A 19,913-nucleotide genomic window follows, 5' to 3' on the forward strand; every position below is an offset into this window, starting at 1 on the left:
GTATGTTTTTATAGTGCTCCCAGTTCACCCATTCGTGTCCAGATTCACACACCAGTAGGTGGTGCCGCTGCCACGCAAGCCCTCGCCGCTCTGCTTTGTGGGAAAAATTGGGGTTCAGTGTCTTGTCCAAGGACATGACGACAATGACTGACCCCGACCAGTTATATTACCCGTCTTAAGACAGAAATCGGAAAATCAACTGGGACATTGGAACAATCATTGCCCTCCATTTAAAAATAAGGGTTTTGTCATTTTCTGTAGTCTTTTTAGTTGAGTATTCTTTTCTCATACAAAAAGAGGCCCAACAAACAACAACAAAAACGGATTCTTGTTTTGACCTGCATCAACCTGTCTAAAAACTGCTTTGATGTTGAAAGCAACACATTTTTTAATTGTCGCTAATGTAATCTTCTACAAAACACAAGCCAACGACTATTATATATCATTGAAATTAATTAAGCAATCGTGTAGTGTAGTGTAGTGTAGTAATCTTTGTGTAATGACTCTGAGGAAAACATTGTTGCCACTGATGTCCCGTCTATCGTTTTTCTTCTCCTTGTTGGTTGTAATCTCCTACAAATGTTTTTTTAATCATCTCCCTTAGACAAGTGAAGTGAATTTCTGAACATATCGTCGTCTTCGATTTTGTTAGATACAAGTGAAGCGTTCAAAGGCAACTTGCCGATTAGCAGAAATGGAACTAACCGCGCCCATCAGCTGGTTACCTGTCCTGGCATTATTCCACCTTGCATTTTCTAATCCTGCCAAAGCAAACTTTTTCTATGTAACACTCGCCGTTTTTACTTCAGGGTTACGATTGTGTGAAGAAACAACATAAAAACATTTTTTTAGGACATATGTTACAATAAAAAACAAAGCACCCGCGGCCACCACTCCAAATTGACCTCAAAACTGCTGCATAAACTATCCTATCCTCCTAGCACACTCCAAATCAATTATTAGATGTGGTCCTCGTACCACAAATGGGACACGGGTTTCCTCTGTGGTATGCAAATATTCACCCACCCAGTACAGTTCGATTGTATTTATAGTTCCTTACATAACTAGTTGTTTTTGTGACATGCACATTTATTTTTACCTCCAATATAGTAGAGTACATTTTAGTTGAAACATGCTCTAGGTGGTTTGTACGTTTTTAAAATTCCTTGTCCACTTTTTGATTGAACTTTTTGGTCATTTATTTTGTTTGTTTTTTGTACATTTATTCTCATTAATGTTTGTTTTACTGTCATGAAGCAACTTCATTTGTTATGTATGTACTTTTTTATTTACTTGTCTGTCTTTGTTTTCGGTTGTGTGCGCAATATTTCTTGTGTTTTTGTTGTTTATCCCAACTTGATGTTTTTTTTTTTCTCATAGGATGAATTTTAAAAAACAAAGTTTGATTTTGGCATTATAATTCAAAAGGCCCAAACTCACTCATTCAGGATATTTATAAATTGCATGATATAATCAAAAAGCTAGGAGCTGTATTATGAATTTTCTACTACAATAGTGCTTCATCTTAAATATGCAATTGCTAGTATCTTTTGAAAAGACTAAGCAATGCATGTGACCAATTTAAAGAAAATTGGATTTTAAGTGTCAGGCTTCTGATGCTTCTAGCCCCAAGGCCCGTATTTTTTTTCTGGTGCAAATACTGCTAATTAGTCATGATGCTGCTGCTGGAGTCATTTCTTCAATTGGCATTTGAGTTCAAAGTGATCTCAGAGTTCACACTCCATTTTGGAGGCTGGCTAAATTTCCAGTTGCAAAGGAAATCTTGCCATAATAATAATGATGATGATCATTTGTGGGTCTGGTCTGGCGGCCTGCTTTTGCTGAGTGGGGATCGGGAAGCGGTCCAGGCCCAGCAGAAGCAGCCAGGCAGGCCGGCAGGCCTTCGTTTAGTCGGACTCGACCAAAACGATGGGTTTGGACAGCACGCTCAACCCACCCCACACTCTTTAGAATGTGACCATGTGCACTGTGTTGTATACATGTGATGGCTCTATTTTTTGATGTATGCACTTGATAATATATTTGAACTACAAAACACAATTATGCTCCTTGAGCCTCAGTTTAAAGTTTGAGAATTGTGTGGCTGCCTTTTCTTTCTTTTTTTTTGCACATCTGTGTTTTCCCATCATTTTCATAATATTTGTACAATGTGTTTTTAGTAGCCCGTTGTATTTCTGTTTGTAATATTTATAACTATTTACACAATACTGGGGAATTTTAGACTGCATGAATGATGTATAACAAACTGAACCAGATGAAAATAATCAATATACAAATTCAGAAACATATTCTTATGTTTGTGATCTGGAAGGGATTTAGCTTTGAAAACGCTCCACAACAAACTTTGTGGTCAAATGTGCCCGTTTTTTTTAAATGAAATTCTGCACATGCGAAATTTAAAATTGTGAGAAACGTGTAGTGGATTTTAGCAACTTTTTAGTTTGGAAGTTTCATCGTTTGGGTGATTACTTCTGAAATGAAAGGCAAAATAACAATAAATAGTGCTTTATTCTGTTAAAATAATATGTCATATAAAAAGCCATCTACGCAAAGGGGACATCTTTTCAGCCCCCAAATAATAAATAATTTATCTTAATAATATTAGTCGAGCCCTTGAAGAGACTATTTGGCCAAAATAGTGCATTCGAGCAAGGCTTGTGTCAGCGAACACGATTTCATGTTGTTGCTATTATACATATAGAAGGAGGTCCCGAAATGTGCGGGCGCAGAGTTTGATTTTTAGCGCATGTTCACCAGCTTCAAGCGGATCCAGTGACACTTTGCGGCTGAAGGCCAATCACAGGCAGACGCACTTTGCAAGACACAAGACGAGCACTGTTCAAACTTTTGCTCGCTTGGAGCTTGTTCGTCGAGCCTTGTCAGCTGCACACACACACACACATAAAAAAAGATTTTTACCCCCCACCCCCTCGACTTGGCATTTCGTGGATCTTTTTTTCCTTCTTCCATCGCCCCCGGACGCGTGCATTTTGGGAAAGTGCCGGCATTTCGGCGTGGATTCTGTGGCGGATCTCCTCCTTTCCGAACTCATGAAATCTTGTTCTTGCTGCGATGATGTCTATGGCTCTCATGCCTGACACTGTCCATGGCCCCGATCCGTCCAAATCGGCTTTTCTCGAATTCGGCCACGGGCATCCGGCTCCGCAGCAGCCTCGCCCCCCTCACCCGCCTCACCTGTACCCCGTGCACGGTGTGGGCTTCCACCCTGGCGGCGCCGGCGCCAGCGCCGGCGGTGGCGTCGGCGGCAGCCACCCGCAGCACGACGGCTCCTTCCCGGGAAGCGCCTCTTATGGCCGGGCGTTGGGTTACGCCTACCCGGGCGCTTCGAATCCTCACGGCCAGCCGGCCTACGTGCAATTCCAGCACAATAACAACAACAACAACAGCAGCATCGCTGGAACCGGCAGCGTTTTGAGCCTGCGAGCACGATTAGATCACGCAGGTACGTGCATACTCAATTTTTTTCCTAATCATATTTCATATTGTTTAGGAAGCATTTTCTGTCAGCCTATTGCAACACTGCTAGCTAGAGTTAACTTTTTCCTATTGTGCATCTTGTTGTCAAACCATTTTTTACACGCTAAGTATTATCCAAAATAGTTTATTTTGTTGTTGCTAACTATACTTATACTATATTATATTGCTTTTTGCCACTCATGCATGTGTTTAATGGGGAAAAAAATCGGAATGTATTTACCCAAATGGGTTTTTGATAGCTGTTTTAAAAGTGCAATTAATTATTGTTACAATGAGAAACGATTTTAAAATGCTTTATTACATATTTTAGTGTAAGTAAATATATTTGGGCAAAATGTAAGCTAATATCTGATGGTATTTTTCCTATTTGTGGGAAAATATATCAAAAAATCATGACACCATAGAGGAAAAAACTATGTTTTAAATGACCCAGCACAAAAATCAGTGTAATCACTGTGGTCTAAAAACACACTGTTATTTTATAATTAAATTGCGAAATCTCAGAAATTCTGTGACGCTTTGGGTCTGTCAGCTTTTTTTTTTCAAGCAATAAATCAAAGCAGAAACGAGAATAAGAATTCTGCAAACAGGCAAACAAATGTTATTTTTAAAAGAAAACCTTTGTTTAAAAAAAGCTGAACATACCAAATCAATTTATAGTCCCAAAAAAATGAAGCAATTGATTCGCTATCATCGGGCCACCTAAATTGACGACACGGGCCCAGTTTTCCCCGTAAGCCTTAAATTGGACACCTGTAGCTAAAACAGATGAATCATAATGTGAAAGTGTATTCTCATGAATAGTTGTACAATTACGCCTCTAATCATTCAGTAATACCTAACACTTAATTATTAGTGTAATGACTTGCACTGGATCTGACAAAATGGATTTGTTGGCAGATCACGACAAGTCTGCGCTGGAAATAAGAGACTCGCGTCTCAACGGCAAGGGCAAGAAGATCCGGAAGCCGCGAACCATCTACTCCAGTTTGCAGTTGCAAGCTTTGCACCAGCGCTTCCAGCAAACCCAGTATTTGGCGCTCCCGGAGCGTGCAGACCTGGCTGCCAAACTGGGACTCACTCAAACTCAGGTGACTTTGACTCATTTGCAGATTATGTGCCGTGGTAGTTAGCCATTTTTAAAAACAGTAGTAAAACAGAGTTTTATTTGTGACGAAATCACGCCAGAAAACATTCCTGTACTTCCCCTCAGGTGAAAATGATTAGGCAGATTGGCCAGGAAAGAAATGTTATGATTTGTAATTGGAGATCATAAAATTTGGCTAATTTACTAACTGCTAATTACTCGACTCGAGCAAAGTGTCATTTGTGGCCGGGCGTTTAAAAGCGCTCGCTCATCCACCACCACGTTATGGTTTTGTTTATGTCATCGTGTTGCAGTTACTTTTTAGATGCTAGTTAATGACATGTATAATTGCAATCATTTGGAAGAAAATGATCATTAAGTTTAATCACACAGTTGTAAATCTTACTCTCGCTAAGATTGACTTGAGATTTTCCCCACAGCCAAATTAATAAACACTTTCTCTGGTTAGCATTCTACGCTATTTAAAAATAAATACTCTGTCTGAATTTGATGTCTTTGACATCAAGCTGAAAAACGGGTTCTAATATTTTTAATACACTACCAATTAAATACTCAAATTTTGTTACCGTCTTGCACGATACCTCACTATAGTTGATAAATTGTCATTTTCTGCCCCCCCAAAAAAGGATAATTTCCCACTCTGCACACGTATTCACCAATTCAATACAATAATCAAATATTTGTTTTTATTTTAATCATTTGTGAGCAATAATATACATTTTTCCTCTTTTCCTGCAGGTGAAAATCTGGTTTCAGAACAAGCGCTCCAAATACAAAAAGATCATGAAACACGGAAGCGGGCCAGACGGGGAGCTTCTGAGCAGCACCAGCTCGCCGTCTCCCTGCTCGCCCCACGGGGTGCCCCAACTTTGGGACGTGTCCGTGCCCAATAAATCGGGGGGGCCCGTTTATAGCGGTCATTACGTGAACACCTTAGGCCACTGGTACCCCAATCAGCATCCGCACCAGGAGGGCGTGTCAAGGCATCTCATGTTGTGAGTGCGTGAATTGTTGACCGCAGGCCCACGGAACTCGTCCACAAACAAACGTCTTCCCCGAGACGGACTTTTTGTGGATCATTTATTAACAAAGGAGACTCGAGAGCGCCGTCGAGCGCAACCCGACGCTTGGATACGTTTCCATCGCACTATGAAAAGAGACATTTTCAATTTGGATCCGTGTATTAAGATGGCAAACATGTTAGCTGTCTTCTGTTGTAATTTTGTCTATAATCAGAATAAAACACTGTTTGTTTTGAATTGAACGTAATTTATTGCTGGTGTGATTTTGAGGTAAGTTGAGTTTTTTCTTAAGAAACAAAATTGCAATCAAAGCTTTGAATGGTGTTGCTATTTTAAAAAAATGTTAGATTAGGTTCAAACCTGCATTTTACTGTGCTTAAAATAACAATAATTGAGTTGGAAAGAGACAAAATGTGTGCTATATTAAATTACAACATTGATCAGGTTGCTTCCTCTCAATCGTAATGACAATAATACTTCTTTTCAAATGTATTCATATTTAAAAGCTATTCATGTTTAAAAATGAGCATGCATTTGGTGGGAAAACAAGTCCTTAATCCGAACGTAGTTCTGCCCAATTAACGCAGTGACGCGATTCATCAAAATAATGTCTGTTTACCTTATTTTTATATGTCCACCATTCCACTTGGTAGTAGCAGCATTTTTTTTCTGTGTATTATTACCTCAAATACTGCAGATAGTTTATCTTTGCAAATGTTATATTGCAACATGCACCAACTTTCCTATTTTGCCATGTTATTAACAAATATATATATGCTTTTCTTACACAGCACTTCTGACAATTATAGAACATGAACAATGTTCTCTTCTGTTTTTGGCCTGAATTGAAATGTCCTGAAAAAAAAAAACGAAGCCTCACCTTATTTGGAGCTCCATTCTTGTCTTCTTTGAGTGGAGGAGCTGAAGAAGTCACTTTGCAGCCCCCCAAATTTGCCTCTTTTATAGTGGCCTTTCTGCAATATGCACAGCAGCCTTTCCTCATTGATGATGATTACGCGCCTTGTTAAGCATTGTGACTGCATGTCTTGGAAAATTATAGGCAATTTCACATCTCCAGATTAGAATAATGGCGTGTGTGGTTGGACAGATGATTCTTTTCAAAGCAATTATCATGCAGGCGCAGCAAAGGGGACCGTCAAAAGGCTTTGTATGGGGAAAAGAAAAGAAAAAAAAGACAAATCTGCTAAAAGCAGCATGGCCACGGACGACTCGGTTTGCTTTTGATTGTGCTTTGACAATAATAGGCTAAATAGAAGCGCATCCCAGTGGCTACACGGGCCTCTGGGGTGATTATCATCATTAAATACAGTGATGTAACATGTGAGGATTTGAAATAGCAATTTGGTTTCCTCTCAAGCGAGTCCCGACTTCACTTGGAGGGGACGCCAAACGCCGTTTCTCCCGAGATTGAAAAATGTGGAGGACACACAAATGCCCCATTTTGTTTACATCTCTGCTCATGACACGATATTGACTTACGCTCACTCTCTGGAGACTTCTCCCAAACCATAATCACCGCTTTGCATCCCCAAGTCAAGTCTTCGCCCTCAAACGTAATGATTTACGCGATAGGGACTCGCTCTCCGTTCCCGGAAAGATTGGATCGCAGTCGCCAGCCATGCGGATCCGCGCACTGTATTTTTATGACTCATTCCTACGATAGCCAACCGAAAAATGCAGCTTATGCGAAAGCATTTAAAACATCCTGAACATTAAGTGTTGCTGTAATACACGGCAGGAAAAAAGCGACATGCCATAAACACATTTTCCCGCAAAATTTGCAGTCAAAACTATGTATTTTTACAGTTTACAGTTGAGCCGTGGGATACCAATGAATTAAAGAAAATTAGGTCTTTTCATTTTTGGAAAAAACAAAAAATTGTTGAGTCTTAATTGACAGTATTTTAACGTCACATTTTTTTTTTTTTGTGTGGAGAGAAGCCCGATTTTCATCTCAATGGTAAAAGTTGATATGAGTTATGAGTTGAACTTGCATCTGAAGGCATGTGATTGGCCACAAGATGGTTACACTGATATCCCCAAACAAGATTTACGCAAATCAAATAAGGCTCCTTTTTATTTCACCATATGCTTTGAGGTTGTTGTTGCTGTCATTGTGAATTATCACCATTGTTGATGTGGTGCTTTTGCGCATTGTCCTCGCATCCTTTCTGTCGTTCTTCCGTTCTTTTCTTCAGTTTGTTTCTCCGTTTCAATAAGACGTGATTGTTAAAGAGGTTTCAGATGACGTCAAGTTGAACTGAAGCTGAGCATATTCCACAAAATAGAAGGGAAGCTGAAATTCTGACACGCACAAAAAGCAGGGTTTTGCAGTCTTCTGATTGGGGCTCCCAATCGGCCCTTGATCACTGAGTGAGGTGGCTCAGGCATTTGTTAGGATGCCTTTCTGGCAAAGTCTTTTGGTTGAGTCCCACCACGAGGAGGCCTTGGTCAAGACGCCAGAAAAAGATGTGGCTCAGAATGTCTTAGGTTAGCTACACCGCCCGTTGCAAGAGATGGATGAAGTGGTTTGGGGAGAAAAGTCTGGGCTTTTTCTCGAAAGTTTCTGCCTGTGTGATTTGGCACATCCTCTCATATTCCGTTCAAAATGTTCAAATGTATTTAACCGACTGCTGAAAGGAGAACTTAGCCTTGAATACGATTATCACCACAACAAAGTACAGTCCAACCTCAATTTTATTTAATATATTCTTTCTTAGCAATTGTTCCTGCTCAAATGGTCAACAGTATTGTAACGAACGGGTGAGTCAAATATTAGTACAGAAAGGGTTTTAAAAGTCCAAATAATATTATATAGACACCATAAAAACACTGTCCCAACATTGCGGATATTCGCGACAGATCTTGGAACCAAACTACCGTGAAAAACGAGGTATTACTGTATAGAAAATGGAAAATTTAATTCACTGTATGAAAAGTATGGCTGGGCCTTTCGGGGGTCAGCCAGGGTTCAAAAGTCCGCAGCTGTCCCCTCTTGGCCAATATATTTCTGATGTGTTTACAGCAAAGCGGACCTCATGAGTGACCCCCGTGGAGCCGATTCTCAGACCAGACCCGGTCTGCACGCCAGACAGCTGCTGGAAGTCTCTCCGTCGTCACCGTGGCCTCGCCGAGGAGCTCTCGACCTCCGCCTAAACTCGCCTTGCGGCCCCCCAGAGACCAGCGCTTTTACAGGCCCGTTGACTGCTGGACGAGGTAAAGATCTCGCTGGGACCTGGGCGTCACTTCTATTCGGAGTCAGTCGGGTTTTTTTTTTTCTTTTGGGCCGGGTGGGATCACATTCAAGTTCAATAGTTCGCCCGTATGGCTTCTCGCACTTGCTCATATTTAGAGATAAAGTGTACGTTGCGGGACTCACGCAGTTATGCGCGTTTGTCCTCAGCACAAATGGTTTCCCTGATGAAAGGCGGCCGAGGACCACACATGCCGGGCCTCCTTTTAGCGATCACGTGACCGACCGCCTGATGAGAATTAATTGAGACCAAAATACAAATAATTCACATCTGCTAAAACGCAACATGCCAAGATATACACGCGCTTAATAATAAAAATAAGAACTCAAAAGGGTTCTGTTTTTTTTAGGTTGCAAATCCTTTTGGGTTTTATTCAGGGGCCGTTCTCTGTGCTTTAGGGGTCGTTTAATTGTACACAAATTTACTAATTTTGCACGCTAAAGACCTATTTGTTTTATTGTTTTGAGTGTAAAATGAAGGGCAACTAGTGGTGAACTTTACAATTTGAGTATAACATTTTCAAATCCAATTTTTAAAAAGCAGAAATGAGCACTGTGTGTTTTCTTGAATGTCATTGCTCTCTTGGAAAGAAGTAAAGAAGCTTATTTTTATCTGTTTAAACAATACAGAGCTTTCTGATTACTATTATTTTAAAATATGACAGATTACATTGAGCAGTAATGTATTTTCTTAAGAATGGTGGGTTTTTTAAAGTATTTTTGAATGACCCTAAAACTCACATTATTATATAACTAATAAAAATCATTTCCCTTTAAAACTCACTTGAAAAAAATTAAAAGCTTTAAAGCTGCCTCAAATATAAGTAAACGTGAAATATTAACACGCCTCTGTACAAAAACGGTGATAATTTAGATAAACTCATCAAATGTAAAATAAAATAAGAACATTTTCAATACTTACATCAATTTCAATGCATTTTAACAATCAATTTAAAACACTTCAACCTGGTCATTGGCTAGCAAATGTATTTTTTAAAGTCACTTTTCCACCATTTTAAAAATCTATTATTTACTGTTTGTTTGTTGACAGTCTCATGCAGTGTGAAGTAGTTAAAGTAAGTTAAAGATAACCACCTCCCCCAACCCACACACACAAACACACACACACACACTTACTTGAGTCCTCCGATAGATCAAAACGGAGACGCCATAAAAGTGAGAGACTCCAGCATGTCTGCAATTGCGTGGCCTCCTACTGCAGGGCTCGTCCACGCTGCCAAAATAACAGTCATCCGTACAACCTTGTTTGTTGTTGTTGTTGCCATTTCCTGACGTCAACAACATTGTTAAGCACGCTCCAAAACCAGTTCGTTAACATGTTGATCCTCCCTGCAAACCAAACTGCCTAAAATCTAAATTCAGTCATATACAATAACATTTCAAAATTTGGACCTCTAAAGAGAAATCAAATTTGCCAAACGTGTGCTTAACTTTACTTCAATCATGGTCAGATTTACGTTTTTTTTGGTAATATTTTCCCAAAGTGAAAATAGATTCGAGGCTTACAAACACCATGGATCACATTAATAAAGATATTAAACACACAACGTGCAATTAACACCTTTATTCAAAGGATAAGAAGGCAACATAGATATAAAAAAAACGACTTCTGCATGGAGAACCACATTTGAGACGTCCAAACAAATAGAATCATTATAGTGGTTCTACTATATAAACGCGTATTTACACCCTTCGACGTTTTTGTACAAATCCTTATAAATATAACCTGAGTTTCTTGTGACGCTCGGGATGAAATATTTCAAAGTATGAACTACACAGCTGTATTTCTTAATTATTGCGTGGTTACTGTAACAAAAATAACGCTGTATAACTATTTACACAAAAAGCCAACACGGGGGACTATGACAGAAGAGATAAATAATTTAAAAGAAAAACAAAAAAAAACAGCACGGCACATTTCTTTTAAATAGGTCGTCACAAGTGATCACAAATCCCTTATGTGCTTTGTCAGTGGAACCAAAAAAATAAAAAATAAAAAGTTCTGGTCAGGATCATCCCCCTCAGGACTGTAAAAAAATCCCGGTCCAAAGTCATTTTTTGGGCAGAGCTCGTTTGAATTTTTTTTTAATTAAAAAAAGGGGTTGGAGTCATTGTTAATAAACGGCCCCCACGTTCTGTGGGGGGACGGGATGGTGCACGGTTCCCGGATGTTGTATGTGGGATCCCTGCTGGTACCAGTGGTGGCTATAATCGTCCATGTAAGGCGGCGACGAGCTGTGAGCCGGCTGCGGCACCTGAGGTCTGCTGAGGGGGGGGTTCTGGGGGGTGCCGTTGCTGTCCCAGGCTGCGGGGGAGGGCGGGGAGTTGCAGGCCATGGAGTCGCTGGCGTTCGGGCTGTGCTCCAGGGGCATCTCGCCGTTTTTGTATAGCTTCTTGAACTTGGATCTGCGGTTCTGGAACCAGATCTTGACCTGGGGGTTGCGAGAGAAATATCCCATGAGTGCCATCTTTAAGGACTTGTTTTTTTTTAGGGTTGTTTTGGGTGCGAAGAGTCTTACCTGCGTTTGGGTCAGGCCCAATTGGGCCGCCAGTTCGGCTCTCTCCGGCAAAGCCAGGTATTGCGCCTTCTGGAAGCGCCTCTGTAGAGCCGCCAGCTGATAGCTGGAGTAGATCGTGCGGGGTTTGCGGATTTTCTTGGGTTTGCCGTTCACCATTCGGACCTCGGGCTCGGGCTCCTCTTTCACTAAAAACGGCAAACGCAACACTCACGTTAAAACTCGTAGGGGGAAAAAAGGATAGGAAAATCTTCCGTTGGGGGACTAATAAAAGAGTGTCAAAACAAATGTTAAGTTCATGCAAGAAAAGATGGTTGCTTAAAATGGAAGGCAAATGTGGTAGCTCGAAGTGTCTGAATTTTCTTACCTGAACCCGGAGGTGACGCCTGCAGGTGATCTCTGCTGTAATGTCCGTAGTGTCTGTAGCTGTTCGTGTAAGGGTATTCGGATTTGGCCGCGTACACCCCGGCCGCCACCGCCGCCGCCGCTCCGTTCAGGTTAAACTGATGCGGATGGTTGTACGAGTTGATATGCTGTCCGTACGCTTGGCTCGGGTAATATTCGTGGTGGCCGTGGGCCGACTGCGCCGCGCTGTAGTAGCCCATGTCCGTCACCGTGGATTCTGGGAGCGTCGGGGAGTCCTTGGAGCTCGGGTGCGAGCTCATAGATCCGGGCAGATCGCTCAAAATCCCGGCGATTTTCTTCTCGTACAGCTGCTCGCCACTCATGCTTGGACGCAGGGTGGGAGGAGTTTCCTGGTGGGGGTCAAAAAAAAATCCACGCGTGGATGGATGATGGAGGAATAGGAAGATATATGTCGAGAGAGAGGAGCTTGCTTCTCGGTAGGGGGGGAGAAAAGGAGGAAGGAAAGTCCACTTAAAGTCTTCCAGCTGCAAGAAGTCGCTTGTGGCGCTCTTGGGCGTCCGTGACATGAAGTTATAAAGAGATGGGCGGGATGCTGCCTTCCTATTGGCTGCAGCACGGCCCCCACCCTTAGGTGCAGCCCTGCCAGCCCTCCGCACGCAAGGCTTGCCGACTTGGCTTTTTTATTTGGGTTTTCAATGACGCATTTGCATTTACCTGTGGGGTGCAGTACTCTATTTATCAAGCGGATTAATGTCTATGCAAAGTGTGTATATCGCTGTGAAAACCAACAACAAGGGCCGCCCTTCAAAATAAAACAACCGCGTTAATATTTGTTTTTGGACATTTTACAGGAAGAAAAGAATAAAATAGTTGCCTGGAGCCTTCTCTAGCTTGACTTTTTCCTTCTTTTTTTTGTAGGTTTTCTCCCCAAGGAGTTAATCCTATCGCCAGACCGTCTCCTGAATGTTTTTATGCAATGTTTTGCCTGGAGATCACACTTTTTATTCAGCTGGCTGAATAGGCTCCCTGCTGTCAACTATTGTTATTTAAAAGTGTTTGGCCAGGCTCGGGAGTCAACTTTCGGGGTGAGAAAAAAAGAGATAGGAGCGATACGTTGGGGAGGATGGGGGTTAAAAAAGAAGGCTGTCTCAGCTGATGAAGCCCCCCGGGGGAATTCCTAGCCGGTGTTTATGCATGTTTGCTGTTTTCTGCAGGGGTGTTTGGGAGTGTGAAAAAAAAATGGTTATTTCATGCTGATTGATTTGGGAATATTTAAAGGTTGGTTCTGGTTGTGGTATTTTTTGGTGTGGAGGTTAAGTTTATTTTTTTACCTTTAATTTTACTCACTTGATTGCAGATAATTGATTTATTTTCTTTAATAATATCTCACGCAATGGCCAAATGGCTTTTTTTCTTCAGGAGAACAACCTGTTGGTATGTTGGGGTGTTTTTCTTTATACTCTTTCGCCCTCTTTTGGACAACTGGCTTTGTGCTGCTTCGCGTTTGAAAATGGGTGTTGCTTTAAAAAAGAAAGTGGTTAACGCTTTTGCTTCGCCTCTTTGGGTACAGTGTTCGAATCTCAAATCTGGCCATGTTTTGGTCCCAAACGTTTAAAAGGGTATTGCCATATTTTATTATGGTTCATATTATATAATTGTTGACTTCTTGCAATAAGTGAAAATACATGTACTGTCTTATTTCAATTTTTGGCTTGGAATAAGTCACCTTTAATTTTATGTATTTTGAGACTTTTTTTCTTAATTATTTTGCTGTTCAAATTTATAAAATGGCTCACTGTTTCTAAATTTAGTGATGTTCGAATCATGATTTTTACAAGAGAGTAAATAAGAAATAATATACACTGTACATTTTTATTTTACAGTAATCCATTTTATAAATATACTACTGAGTAATTCGTCACATAGGGAGGGGCCATCATGTGCATTTGTGTGCTCATTTACACTCATATCCAGTAGATGGAGTACATGGTTCAAATATAGTGTAGCACGGCTACACTAGGCAAAACAGTACTTCTTTTTTAGTGCTACTGAGTTTACTTTATGATTTTAACAACCTTTTTTTTGTTAACCAGCATGTCTTTTGATACTGTCTTGATTACAAATAAATCAAAAGTACAGTTAACACACAAGAGTGACACTTTATACGCTTTTTACTGTAATTAAACCACGGAAAACTGAGTTTAGCTTAATAAGAGGTTCTTTTTACACCTAAATGACAGTGTCCATGAAACATTAAAATTGATTTAATTTATTTCTGGATTGTTTTGCTCTCAGATTAGACACACAAGCACTTGGAATACTCGACACTAATAATGCATCACTTTTTTTGCTTTCCCAGCGTAAATGCCACCCAACTCAACCACCGACTGTCGCCCTGCAGACCCACACGGACAACAAAAATGAAAGTTAGTAAGTGTCCTTTTATTACTTTTGCAATCAACTCCTTCCATACAAATCCATACGTATGCATACAATCTATATATGAATGTTTGGACATCCTTGAATTCCATTTTCATATCTACATATGCACATACAATTATCCAGTATATGCATGGCTGACCATAAATATTCCCCTATCTTCTGAAAAATGACTACAATTAGATGCTACATTGATCGATTCTGATTGCATAATAGAGCAAATATGCATTCAGTAAAATTGTAATGATATCATGAAAACTTCACAGAAGTTAGAAGTCGTTATATTATTTTAGGAGCTACTTTCAGAGACCATTTTTCTATATTTCTCGCCATTTTCGACACTGTAATATAAGGGTCACAATAACAGTTAAGTGGGATGGCAGTCAATCCAAGCATTTTCACAGGACCTTGAATGATAAAGACTGTGTTTTTCAAAAATTCCAGCGTGGAACAAAATGTACTTTGTTGCTGTTTTATTTGAAAATACCAACTTCTGCATTCCACTTTCCTCTTCAGGTTGTCACATACTGGATCATACAGCCTGCAGGTAAAACATTCTACAGTGTTTTATTGTTATTATAGGGAAGTGCACACAAAACCTCTTTTATTGGGAAAACACGTAGCTTAGTACTTCCTCAAAATGTAGCTTCTAAAGTTAGTTGTCGAGTTTTTACTCCAAAAAGGTCCACGGGTGTCCCCTGGGCGGCCCGGGGGCCATATTCGGCCCACTGCATTATTTTGTGCGGCCCACAAAGTAATCAGTTTGTCGATTTTTATGTTTCATGCTAAAATTTAAATTCCCTAAAACTTGGTGAACTCTTTCTACAATTAAAAACACATCTCACATTTACATTGAAAATGACTGAGAATATGAAACTAATCCCGCGACAAAGTGAGTTAGACATGTAGGTGGTTTATTTGGTGGTATTAGCTTAAGATTTAGCGTAAGCTAATTATTTGTTTCAACTGACAATCCACACTACGTAGTTAACTAAGTAAATACGTCTTACCACCACGGGGAATACAATCATGTACACGTAGGGGGTTGGAGCACTTAATAACACACACCCTACTTTTAATCCCAGAGTGCAACACTGCAGCGGATGTTTACTTTTCTTAACTATGAGGAGATGATGGCCACGCAACGGCTTCCTTGAGGCCCCCGCGGCAAACATCATTGCCCTCTGAAAACTTTGAGCAACTCCTCATAATGAAGCGCCACGGGCTGCTTTCTGATTGGACAGGAGTCCACCGCTCTGTTAAGTAGGAGAGCGGCAAGTCTTATTTATCAAGGACTCTCTGGTTATCTCGCCGTCACTCCCCCACACCTCGCCTGCCATCCCCCTCTTTGAGATAAAAGCGAGTGAAGGATACTGAATGTCTAATTGTCTAACAGACAGTGGGAATTTCATATTTCAAAGGCAAATATTGTCCTTGACCAAGTTTGGCAGAATGTCTGCCACAGTTCAGAAAGTAGTGCATAGTTGCATCGTAGATAGATTTACAGACCCAATAATTGTTGTTTTGCCGTATTGTGAGATATCCCAAAACCCCGACCACTTCAATTGGGATCAAAAGGTCTAGAAAAACCTTTTTAATGCCCCCGTTTTTGTCCGCCGCCATTGACCGAGGAGGCCGCTTCCCGAGAGCAGAACTACCGCAAAACAAGAATGCTTGATGAAATTCTTTTGATTGGAACAAAGCCATCTGTGTGCCTCTCCAAATTCCACACGGTCTCTCTCCAGTTCCTATTTAATCTTCACCCTTCCCAAATTCGCTTTAACCCCACGTTGTCGCTATCCTATTCGGGGATTATAGCAGAAGAACCCGTAACTGTGGCGATGTTTGGACTCTTCTCCAAGTTGTTGCCGCTCCCTCCCGTTGTTTAAGCAGGAAACTCCACCCTGAATTTGAGCATGTTTTGACTCGAAACAAGATGAAACTACTCCTGAGCGTCTCGGGAACATCTTGACTACACCCGGAATTATAGCACGTCTACACTTTGTCTTTCTCATACCGACTGCCAAGTGCAATCAAAATATTTCAATCAAAGTCCCACTATCGCAAGTTTGTACGCAGTAATTAAATAATTGAATCTTTTCAAAGAGTATTCAAAAACAAAGTATCTACACTCATACAGATCATAACTATCAAAATTGGGCGATAAAGTTACTTTTTACATCAGGTTGCCGCCGCATAGTGGAAGCCAATGACCTACTCAGAGGGCTTATGACACAATAGAAAACAGCAGTGGAGACTCGTTCCCTTTATCGTGTGATGAGTCGGAATTTAAAAATCCAAAGTATTGTATTTGACACGTCGGTATCCGTCAATGTCTTCTCCCAAAAAGGATTTAGACACAAACGACGTTCTCCATTGACTTTGAGCTGCAAATCTTTCGTAAACAGAAAGAAAAATTGCCCAAAAGAAATCCACCTTGTTATTTGGCGGGCTTGTTAACACAGCGTCAAGACTAGCAATCAATCCAGGCAAGTCTGAGCTTGGCCAATTTAGGGAGTTCGCCTTCTACCGTGGGTTTTCTCTTCAGGCTCGGTGTGTCATCCTTCGTTTATCAACCGACAATTTTCAAATGAAGCCAATTGAAACGCTGGTGCTTGTCAATCATCAGCAAAAAAAAGCACGTCAGCACCCGTTCGAACCGCTTACGCAGCTAGGACTCAAAAAATAATAATTATAATTTACATGTCTGTTTTATTGGCACTTCTATATCATGACACCAGAAAAATATTTCGTCAGCTGATAATTAAAACAATCAGAAAAAAATCGACTGTGCATAACATAGTGCCAAGTGGGAGTGGATCGAGGTTAAATTTGGAGACTGGTACCACCCACATTGCCCCCACCCCCTAGAAAGGCCCCCTCAATGTTTTCCTTGCGGCTGAGCCCCCGCCTGTGTCCCTCACTAATGAATGGACGCTTAATGATCTGAGCAGAGCATTCAATTGAGTGGAAAAAGTGCAAGTCTGTCGCATCTCGGGTTCTTTCTCACCCTCTTCGCTCTGCTCCACTTATCAGAGAAAGGTAACAAAAGGCCAAGTTCTACTCCCATTTAAGAAAAAGCATAACTCATGCAGGATACAGTTTTTTAACAAACAATTTGTCATTGACTTGCTCTTTAGTTCAAATATATCCAATGAAATAATAAAAACTTGTCCCGCCACGGCCCATTTCAACAAAGTCAAGTGTTGCAAAGTTCATGAGACGAGCGTGAGGAGCCAGCTCAAAGGTCAAAATGATGTCACGCTTGGCAGGCGCGCCCCCCTTTTCACCAGCGACTCCTTCCCGAATGTACACACGGACCACACAAAGAGCCACTCTCATTGGGCAACTATTGTGTCTGCAGCCAAATTCAACTTTTTTCAAATATTCCTTCTTTTCAATCCGTCCATCTGATTCCTCTGCACGTAATCTACGGCCATTTAGAACAAAAGGAGGAGGAATGCAGGCTTGAATTACTCTCCAATTTAATGATTAAACCGCACCTCCAATGTTCCATAGCACATCAGGTGTTCCATTTTTTTTTTCTTCCTCAAGTCATAAATTATTAACTGTCGACACATTCTTTTCACTGGTAGTGAAGTGAAAGTCAAGGATACTTTTGCACTGACCTTATTAACTTGAATAGTATTTGATCGCCGCCAACCCTCCCACTCAAAAATGATTGGATGCCTATTGCCGTCAGTGGTAGCGAAAGTTGAAATAGATTTGATCTATATCACATGTGTCAAAGTGGTGGCCCGGGGGCCAAATCTGGCCCGCCGCATCATTTTGTGTGGCGCAAACCAACCCGAGTCTGACACCCCTGATCTATATGTATGATTTATATTATCAGTAGCTCAATTTATCACGTTGGATTACTTTTAGAAATATGTTTCTTTAGGTAAAAAAAAAATGCAATTTCACAATGATTGAAATAAATAAAGGCATTGTTTCAGCGACTAGCTCATCTAGTGTTAAAGCCGAGAAATGTGACAGAATGTAGGTTGAATTTAAGACTCTTGTGGGCCATGTTCAATGATATTTCCCAATTTGCTGCGAGCCAATGAAAATTGTGTAGGCAGTAATTTGCACACCCCTGTTTAATGACGAACTTTTTTCTGTTTCAGGTCCGAAGCAAAACCGGCTCCAAAAAAATCAAGCATTGGGAAACACACCTTTGTCCTCTCCTCAGGCTACACATTCCTGGACCAGCGAAAACCATGTAAGGGTCCCAAAACTCTCTCCATTCTTCTCCCCCACACACACACACTGACAATACATGTGCACACACACTTTTACATATCCAATGCGTAAATATTTAATGCATCTAACAACAGCGAGTTTTTTGAAAAACCTCAAAATTTAACACTAAAGAAATGTACTGTACTATATCACCTAGCATGTCAACACTTTTGGTACGTAGTATATTCTGAAAAGTACTCATAGATATAATCATGGAAAAGGATGGGTTTTTTTATATTAAAATATACACTTAGCAGATATGATTGGTTGATAAACCCTTGCGCACATTTGTGATGAAAAATTTGTTGGGTTTTTCAGTTCAGTTGACTTTATTTTAGAAAAAAACTCAAGTTGTAAGAGGTGCTGAACCCGTGCACTCTTGTTTTTCACCTTGTAGTCATCTCATCCCTTGAAAATCCAAACGGAATTGACAAATTATTAGATTAATCTCTGATACATTTCTCCTGGAATTACATTTCCTCCACGTCAGCGTTGATCAAGTTACACCAGAACACGGACTACATCATGCCCGCCAAATATTGTTTGTTTTTCAGTCTAGACCTGCATTTAATTCCCATTTACGGTCTCCCAGGTGGTCAATCCGCTTAAAAAAATTATGTTTACGACCTGCAAAAAGGTCATCTGAGGTAGAAGTTTAAACGGACCACGCTGCCCAGAACATACTGGCTTCATAGCAACCCTCGGTGCCATGGCAACGGCTGCCCATGTCATCGCCAAGGAGCGAGGACTCTCTAAACCAGCGCGTGCTGTGTTTCACATTCAACCAATGTCCCGCTCGCTCCGGTTTCCTCCTTCCTACTGTTATTGTTGGTTAAAATTCATCCGCAGAAGTCGCTCGGTTTTCACGTCAAATCTTTTCTAGTCTTGAACAGCAAAGAGATCGGAATGGAGCATTTGTTGTGGTGCGAAAACAGCCTGCTCATTTCACCTATCGCACATCTAGATCAGCACTTAACCGCCATCCCATGAGTCATGCAGACACTAAACCGAGAAAATAATACATCTAAAATAAATGTACATCACTTTATTAGCGGAAAAATTTGACCTTTTTCTTTTTCTTTTGGGTACAAATCATTTTGTTTTAACACTAGCAGAAGTACATCATAAATATTCACCATGTTTTTAATGGGCAACAAAAACATCATGAAAAAATAACCAATAAGAGATTAAAAAGAGTAAATGACACACCCTGAAATTTTTCCTCTTGATTCCGACCCTAAAAAGTAACTTATTCACGATGAGTGTACCTTAAACATAATCGTTATCGAGTTTTATTGCTTCTACTTTTATTTGCTATCGTAACAGGACTTGGCAAGACTTTTGAAAGAAAGTAAACAGCCCAGACAATAAAAAAAAGGTGCATTTATAATGTAAAAATTGGGTTT

The 19,913-nt window shown here is 40.6% G+C and overlaps 3 protein-coding genes across 3 annotated transcripts; 2 read left to right on the plus strand and 1 right to left on the minus strand.

The window, feature by feature from the left end:
* Nucleotides 1-246: 246 nt before the first annotated feature.
* dlx4b (distal-less homeobox 4b) lies at nucleotides 247-5,886 on the plus strand. Its single transcript, XM_077625749.1, has 3 exons — nucleotides 247-3,484; nucleotides 4,420-4,610; nucleotides 5,366-5,886. The coding sequence occupies exons 1-3, from the start codon at nucleotides 3,094-3,096 to the stop codon at nucleotides 5,624-5,626; spliced, it is 843 nt and encodes a 280-aa protein (XP_077481875.1). The 5' UTR covers nucleotides 247-3,093; the 3' UTR covers nucleotides 5,627-5,886.
* Nucleotides 5,887-8,069: 2,183 nt separating this feature from the next.
* LOC144093148 (uncharacterized) lies at nucleotides 8,070-19,497 on the plus strand. Its single transcript, XM_077626465.1, has 6 exons — nucleotides 8,070-8,160; nucleotides 8,739-8,886; nucleotides 14,186-14,256; nucleotides 14,782-14,812; nucleotides 18,393-18,487; nucleotides 19,391-19,497. The coding sequence occupies exons 1-6, from the start codon at nucleotides 8,070-8,072 to the stop codon at nucleotides 19,495-19,497; spliced, it is 543 nt and encodes a 180-aa protein (XP_077482591.1).
* On the minus strand, nucleotides 10,997-12,359 carry dlx3b (distal-less homeobox 3b). The gene is made up of 3 exons (XM_077625867.1): nucleotides 11,828-12,359; nucleotides 11,464-11,648; nucleotides 10,997-11,376 (listed from the first exon to the last, which is right to left on the minus strand). The coding sequence occupies exons 1-3, from the start codon at nucleotides 12,186-12,188 to the stop codon at nucleotides 11,059-11,061; spliced, it is 864 nt and encodes a 287-aa protein (XP_077481993.1). The 5' UTR covers nucleotides 12,189-12,359; the 3' UTR covers nucleotides 10,997-11,058.
* Nucleotides 19,498-19,913: the final 416 nt, after the last annotated feature.

Source organism: Stigmatopora argus, chromosome 18, assembly GCF_051989625.1.
Source record: "Stigmatopora argus isolate UIUO_Sarg chromosome 18, RoL_Sarg_1.0, whole genome shotgun sequence".
NCBI lineage: Eukaryota > Metazoa > Chordata > Actinopteri > Syngnathiformes > Syngnathidae > Stigmatopora > Stigmatopora argus.